Below are 8,369 nucleotides of genomic sequence, written 5' to 3' on the forward strand. Positions count from 1 at the left end.
GATACTGTATTTTGCACCATGACAGCTTTGGATACGGCACTGCTCTTTTGCTCAGTTAAGTGTCTACAGCGTCCTCAAGCATCAGTGGAGATCTTAATCTCCTGCGCACCACGAGTGAGAGTTTCACATGCCCTTTAAGGTGCGGAACATTGTGCCCTGCCAGTGTCCTGAGGGTCATATGAATTGATATTGACATTTCCGTGGTGTACCTCAGCACTGTGTCATGTGTGTTCGCAGGTTGTCACCTCAGGAAGGGGTGTCTGGTCCTGCATGACCACTTGGGGAGGGGTGGGGGCGGGGCGAGCGTGGGCCACTGAGTTCTTCTGTAGCTCGACCCCAAAGGCAGGGGGAGCGTTCTGCAACTGTCTCCTGTACTGCACAAAGCTGCAGGTCTTTAGTATGATGGCCAGGATGTTCTTGCCTATGAGGATCCCCGATACCCTGGCGTCCCTGTAGAGGATCATGTTCCCCCCACGGATGAAGAGCGTGATGATGTTGATGGTGACCAGGCTAAGGATTGGGTACAGTAGCATCTTGTGGGGCACAATGTTGATGCCCTGCATGCTGATCTCGCTCAAGGACACGCAGGGCAGCACAAGCAGCAGGATGTAGCAGTAGAAGAACATCAGGCCCTCCGCCCACAGAGGCAGCCCCTTCTTCTGAGGCTCCCACAGGTTGGCTTGGATGTCCAGTATGTCCAGCAGGTCCACCACCACCCAGAAGAGACGATTGCGGATCTCCTCTCTCTTCTTGAAGGCGCGAACGTATTCCATGTGGTCGATGGCCACCAGCACTACAAAGAGCACGGGGATGCAGATGGATAGCAGCAGCGTCAGCGCCTTCCTGGCCAGGGTGTCCAGGCTCTTCCTGTCTGCCTTGTAATTCTGGTACACAAAGTACACCTTGATCTCCAGCACAAAGATGTAGAGGAACCAGAGGATCATGGCATAGCCTCGCTTGGCTGTGCGTACTTCAGCGCCCACCCACACCGCCACATAGCGCAGTATGATAAGGAAGCAGATGTCTCCCACCATCACCATGATGCAGATGCCAATTTTGCGTGGACCATGGTTCTGCTCCACCAGGTAGGCATCGATCAGTGCCATACTGCTCATAATCAGGATGGTGGACAGGCACACGTGGGGCTTGTTGGTAGGAGGTGGGGGTACCATCCTTGCCTGGGGGGGAGGAGGAGGAGGGGAGCTAGGCTTGTTGAAGAGGGAGTGCAGAGGGTCCTCAGTTTGCCCAGTGTGGAGGCAGATCAGATAGTGCTGCTAGACAGTGGTGTTCCCCTCCATTGCTTCTGCCTTGGCCAGTATCCAGGATGCACTAATAGGATTCACACAGATCACTTCAATCAATCTCCGCTTGTGCCCAAGCCACCTGCCGGGTAGACAGTACCCCTCATTTAGTAAATTATGTTCATTGGCAAATGGTGTGTAAACATGCAGGTTCACTGTTGAAAAAATTCATAAATCTCAGCTGTGTGGCTCTCTTTGATCCCCTGAGAATCATTCACTGAATGCTACACTACAGTTTAATCAATCAGTCGAGTGAAAATACAAATGAACACATTTTGCATGTTATTAATAGAGGAGGAAAAAAAATTGCTGCATTGTATTCTCATTATAGAATCACTTTCGACACCCTTGTTTTCATACAAGCTTAAGCTTTAGAGATAAAAAGCTGGCTGACTACTCACTTGTGTCCCTCTTTGTACTTTATCCTAATGACTGGCAGCGAGCGATCATCCATGAGACTGCGCTGGGAGATCACAAAGCCCATCTGTAATCCACAGGAGAAGAGAAAACGCACGGGATCCTCTCCTTTCTGACAGATGTAAATCCACCAGTCATGGATATTTTTTTTAAGCTAAAGAGAAATCCCAAAATATCGCCAACATAATCCACTTACTGCTCAGACTGAATCAGTGGAGGCGTCTTAATGGTCACAAAGACTGCGTTCAGTTTCAGCAACTAAGAATAGAGGTTATTTTGTCTCGTGCTTAGATAGATGTCTTGAGCCCAAACTCCAAAATAAACTCAAAGTGGTGAGTGGAAAAATCTCTGCAGTGGATCCCACTTAAAACAAAACAGTGTTTTCCTCTCCGGAAGTTTTCCTGTCCATCATCCACCATCCATGGGCAAGAGAATGTAGCATTTTGCACGGTGAGTGTGTTTTGTGTGTGTGCGTCTGTCTGTGTATGTCTGTTTGTGTGTGTGTTTTTCCTGTGTCTATGCCTGTAAGTGCAAGTTTGTGTGCTTGGACGGAGAAAGAAAGCAATGAGGGGGGCTGTAGTGAATCTTTTGAATGCAGCGTGTGTCTGACCGTCCTTCCCCACTCAGCTGTGCTTGTGTGTATTTGTGTGCGTGGTTGTTGGCGTGCGTGTTTCAGTGTGCAGGTTTCAGCTGTCTCCACGGTCCGTTGTCGCTGTAAAATTGCTGCCCCCCGTGGTGAGATTATGGTTGCTGTGCCAATTCCTGTCTCTTGCTCAAGAGGCTGTGCCAGGGAAACCAGGATCAACAGCACCAGTGGATCCCCTTGTTTCCACTCAGCATGGTCTGCCAGCACCACCAGCGCTTTGATACTCCGATGCTGTCTGTCTCTGCCTGTCTGCGCCTGCCTCTGTGCACTTTCAGCCCCCTCAGCGAAGTGAGAGACGCTCCTCTGGTGTTTTCAGGCAGACTCCTGGGATTAGCTCTCGTGTCTCCCCTCCTCTTCCTTCTTCCTCTTCTGCTCAAGTAAAGGCACTTGCTGTGTGGAGGTGACGCTCAGCAGACCACAGCTGCAGAGAGAGAGAGAGAGAGGGAGAGAGAGAGAGAGGGAGAGAGGGAGAGAGAACACTTTTCCAGGGGGTGGGGAAAGGCGGGGGGAGGGAAGACGAGCCAGCCTTTTGCAGCTTAGCTGAATGCACAACTTCTCTCTCTCACCCTGTTTTTTTTCCTCTCCTCTTTGCACATTGTGTCTTGTGCTGATATCCTATTTTCTCAGGCTCTTTCCTTTTGGCTCCCACAAAGCCTTGGTTTACTTCTTCTTTTAGAAGCCTATGGAAACTGCTGTGCTTTTTCTCCATCAGGTTCTAGGTGTAAAGATAAGAGGTGAACCTAAGAGGAGGAAAGGGGCAAAAGAGATGCTCTCCAGTCAGATGAAGCCAGCTTCCCAGCAGGCGTGTGTCTGCAGTCCAGGGAGACATGGGGGGGTTGTGGCGTGCAGCGTCTCCTCCTGACAGAGAGCCTTTCTATTGATCTACTGACAGAGTGGTGAATCAGGAGACAGAGATGGGGCCAGAGACCAAAAGAGAGGAGGGGTAAGGGGAGATGGGGAGGGACAGATGTGAGGAGAGGAGGAGAGTGAATAAGGGAGAGAGAAATAAAGAGGAGGAGACAGAGTGACATGAAGAAAGGAGAAAAAGAGAGCGGGAGATGTGTGGGATGGGACTAAATGTCAGGGGAACATTTTTATCCAGGGAGATGTAATAATGCCTGGGCAGGAATAGAATATTTATGCAAAAATTTACATTAACAAGGTGAGGGAGGGTTAGCGCGTTTGCAGCTCCGTGAATACTACCGGCTCTGTTTATCCAGCTGGGCCAATTAGCGATAATCTGCTCTCAGAGGAACGAAACTGTTTTCATTACTATCAAGCCATTTATTTCTCAGTTCATGAATTGCAATTATTGAAGAGCCAAAGTATTTGTTATCTGTGGAATGTGACTGCACTTTTCCTCCAATGGTGTAATGATAACTAAACATAATTGCAGTCAGTCATGCAGATTCTGAATGGTTTGCCATTACAGCTGTGAATCAGCTAGAAAAAAAAAAAAAAAAAAAAAAAAAAAAAGCCGACAGCTGCCATCATGGCTGTTTACGACTTGCATCATGCCACTGTCATGGCAACATATGGAGGCTTCATGCCTGAAAAATGAAGTCAAGTGAAACATTGCCCATTTGCCTCTCATGATATTGCTTTTTATTGACTGTCTGTTGGATTTATTAGCCATAATCCATAAGCCTGGACAAGTGGAGTGATGAATTAAGTCTTTCTGTTGCAGTTGGTAAAATTGCAATTTCTTGCACAGTTATGTATTTATTTTTGCTGTACTTTTGACACTAGTAATAAAATACGTGACAGGCTTTAGTTTCGTGCTAATTTGAGATAAGGCATTGTTAGGAACACAGTGGATTGTGACCGCAACACATGTCAAAATATCAACCAGGGACAACAGATTATTAGAGACGGTTGGCGAGGCGGCCTGGCAGTTGGAGACATTGCTCTGTAATGAAAGGTCACAGGTCTGTCTGGTCCCCCTGACAGGCACTGTGCCCATTAACAGCCTCGTGTCCTCTCAAAGTGTCCTTGAGCAAGACACTAAACCGCTACCCACTGACCCGTCCCACTGTGGATAACAACGCCAGCTAAATGCCTGAATTGTAAATGGAATTACTGGATGGCCTGACTGTCCCACTGGGGAACGGTTTTGTGATCTTAATAGTTTTATTCTGCTAAAATCACTACGAGAGATTAATATAGCATCTCGATAGTCCCCATTAGATATGCCTCCCACATAATGTCTCGTTATTTATAATTTATATCTCCATTTACATGCCTTTTTGTGATATACAATGGAGTCCAAAATTATGTTAACCTTTCCATTAAAAACAGCAGTAAACCTGGGCTCGGACTTTGAATTACATTTGGTGAATATCCTCATTTATACATCCTCAGCACTTTCCCTTGTCTTGCTTTCGCTCCGTGTTTATAATTCATGAGTGTGGAGGGAATCAGATCCACTGGCTCTAAAAAGTACTGTCTCTTTTAAAACAGAGACATGGTGAGGTTGATTTATACTGAGGTCCGAGATTCCTCATAGTTAGTTTGTGCCGAAGTTCTCAATCTCAGCTACGGTTGTAATATCACCTCACCAACCTGACGCTGTGCTATTTATAAGATTTCAGAGAACAAAAGCCTTGCCCAGGAGAAGCTGTGACACTCAGCCTCTTTCTCCCCTCTCGCCTTTGTCCATCAGCCTCTGCTCACCCTCCTACAGAGGATTGTCCTTGGCTCTTGGACAGGGACACTGCATCATCTCTGCTCAGCTCCAGGCAGACGATTCCACAATAGATGGTAGACGATAAAGTACCAGCCTCATCCTGTGTAGCATAAAGCATCTCTATAAACAATCAGAGCGCTCAGAGCAAAGCACATGAGAAGCAGCAGCTACGCTGTGGATTTCCCAATCTTGGGCTTTTCTAGGTGCCATGTCTGAAAAACCAAATCTTCAACTCAAATTCTCGACTGCTAAAAAGCGGCATTAGCGTTCATGCAAATATTTGGGCATGCTTTTTCTGATAATGTTCCCATGACAACTGAGTGCAGCAGCTTGAGAAATGCTTTTTTTTTCATCTTGTTTAAAAATATATCATGGGAGGAACTTGACACTGTGTGGTGCACCTTGAAATCAGCTTAAGCATTCCAAAAAAAAAAAAAAAGATATATTTATTTTTCAACTATTGCAGGGGAAGTAAAAAGAAAATTCACCTTACCATCATAGGAGAAACAAAATTATTTCCAAGTGAAGTTTTGTCTTTTGGCTGATTGGCATAGCTAGCTCAATCAGCAGCCTATTCCTCCCTGTCCTTTGTGTTTATGGGATGTAACATCTTCCCTCATTCTCTGTTTTACAGTCAATATACACTTCTGTTTACTCTTTGCAAGAAATGAAATGTCAGTCTACAAGGTTTATGCGGGGGAACTGTGACATTATATTTTCTCATAGAGCTATAGTGTGTCTGCCCATTTGATGGCATAAAGACACTGTTTCTTGTGTGATATGCCACTTCCGAGCAGATTTTCTACTTTTCCTACACCATCCATGTTCATTGCATCGCTGTTCAACCCGAGTGTGACAGAGAGGAAATATTTATGCACACCTAAGTGCTGCAGGTAGCGGTATAATTACAAGTGCATGCATAACCGCATGAATAGGCCAATTTGATTTCCTTTGTGTTTAGACTGCAGATGGTTTACTTGAGAGTCAAGGTTTTATGCATGATCGATTTCAGCGTGTTAAGCAACGTGAAATTCAAAAAGAAATGTATGCCAACGGGAATTACCATAAGAATTGTCACCAGATTTCAGATGTGAGAAATGTCTCCACCGAACCTTTTGTCAACATCAGCCATATAAATGTGTGTGTTGAGCGTCTGCGTGTGTGCACGTGCATGCATGTGAGAGATGTATAGAGTGTGTGTGTGTGTGTGTGTGTGTGTGTGTGTGTGCGTAAGCCGGCAAGGAATCAAGTTTCAATAAACTGCCACAGCATTTAACATGTCATGATTTGCAGATGTTGGTGGCAAGAAATAGACCATGGACACAAACATGAATTAATTGCGTCGGTTTGGCAGCCTGGATTCAGTGTCAGCAAGTTGTGAAAAGATTGGGGAATTTACATCACCAAAGACAATTTGTACATGAAGCATAACATCGGAAATAGGACACATAAATCACATTAGCTGTAACCCTGAGTCTGCCATCGATTACCCACAGGAAAACAAATGGGGGCGTTAAAGCTTCCCATCCTTAAACATCCCCATCAGGATTCTAACCACCAAATGGGAAAGATGAAGTGGACGTGCTGAACTGCTCCCCACAGGGCTGTAAGGTCAGAGGAGCAGTCTATCTGACCACCCCCCCCCACCACCCACACACACACAGGGAGATCAATGCTGAGGGAGGTGCAGATGTTAGAGCACATCGAGTCCTGCAGCTATGATACTAAACTGTCAGTAATGAGGTAAATTGTGCCTGTTTCCTCGCTGTTTGATGTAAAATCGGAGGTGAAGGTACAAGACTGTGGGTTTTTATGTCTGATGGATGACTGTGAAGCAGACCTCGATCTAAATGGATATGCAAATAATTCTTTGCATTTGTTTTTAACCTCCTTTCCGTGCCAAACGGGTGAGCTTTGCGTCAAAATGTAACAGAGATAGATGCAGAGATCTTTTTAGCAATCGCAGGAAATTATTTGAGGGTCAATTTAATCTGCATTTGTGTTATTCAACACCCCTCTGAATTGCCCTGATATAATAAACTCGACCGCTCTGGTGCTCTAAGCAGAGTAAAACAAATGCTAAAATGTAATATTTGACACAGGCAATAAACCAAAGTTCAAGTGCTACCGTTCTAAAATAAGAAAGGTTTCCAAATGACAGCGAGGCAGTTCCTACGTCTGCCGAAATGCCAGCCAACCACAGAAAACACAGCAGAGAAACCGAGCTTATATGAGGACACATTTGTCTTTATATCAAGTTCCCCAGCATAAGGATAGTTTAGGGGGTTGGAGGGAGGGGGCGGTCCTGCCCAAAAGAGAAGTTAAGTCCCTCCCATTCCGCTGTATGCCAAAAAATATGTACGGTAGTCAACAGCGAGAGACAAAAAACATTTTAATCTTGTTTGATTTGGGCCACAAATTACACACATGATGTTTGTCAATTTATATCAGCACAGAAAATGCCCTGTTTTGAAAAATTAACTATAAAAAGTAAAGTGCCATTTCATTTTGTGAGAAAATTGCTCAGTGAACTACATCTCTCGTCTCGCACAGCATGCATCACCAACATCAACACAGCCATCACCTCGGCTCATTTCACCTTTCTCCTTTCACGACGAGGTAACAGCGTTGAATTTAACCTTTGGGTAACCTGTGGAGAGAGAAAGTTATGATGTTACTTATGCAACTTTTGGGCATGTGTTCTTTCTAATTGCATATTTTCACGGTCTTACACTTCAGCGGTTTGAACTTTGTTGACTTGACTTTTAAATTGACAAACATCACATGTGTAATTCATGGCACATTTCAGATGGGATCAAAAAATTATTTGTCTCTTGCCGTCGGCTGTTGTACTTTTTTTTTTTTTTTTTTCTGAAATAAGGTCCCATGGTGTTGCAGCGGAAGGGGAGGGACTTGACGGCCTGAGGACAACTGGGGGGAAAAAACGCTGGAGATTGAGGTGCCATTAATAATTAATTACACATCAGAGAATTCTTGTCAGGTTCAGTGAAATTCTGTGCTCCCTTCACAGTTTTGTTTCCTGCACACTATAAATAGTACCACTGTTTGCGTGGTTCTTCCGCCCATAATTCACAATTAAAATAAAACGAGAAGCATCAACTGTCGGCTGTGACTTCAAGCGGCATTAATTAATCAATGACTTTTGTTGGTGACCAAGGAACCAGCAGCATCAACGAGCCGTACAGCAGATACGACTGTAAGTGACAAATAATAAAAAAAAAAAAAAGTCACATTTTCACTCCAGCTAGCTAATTAGAGCAGAGATTCTACAGAAACTGATGTAGTGAATAGGTAATGT

At 44.9% G+C, this 8,369-nt stretch overlaps 1 protein-coding gene across 1 annotated transcript; it reads right to left on the reverse strand.

The window, feature by feature from the left end:
• Positions 1-221: 221 nt before the first annotated feature.
• LOC115372764 (transmembrane protein 121) lies at positions 222-1,172 on the reverse strand. Its single transcript, XM_030070872.1, has one exon. The coding sequence runs from the start codon at positions 1,170-1,172 to the stop codon at positions 222-224; it is 951 nt and encodes a 316-aa protein (XP_029926732.1).
• Positions 1,173-8,369: the final 7,197 nt, after the last annotated feature.

The sequence above is a fragment of the Myripristis murdjan genome, chromosome 15 (genome assembly GCF_902150065.1).
Source record: "Myripristis murdjan chromosome 15, fMyrMur1.1, whole genome shotgun sequence".
Classification (NCBI taxonomy): domain Eukaryota; kingdom Metazoa; phylum Chordata; class Actinopteri; order Holocentriformes; family Holocentridae; genus Myripristis; species Myripristis murdjan.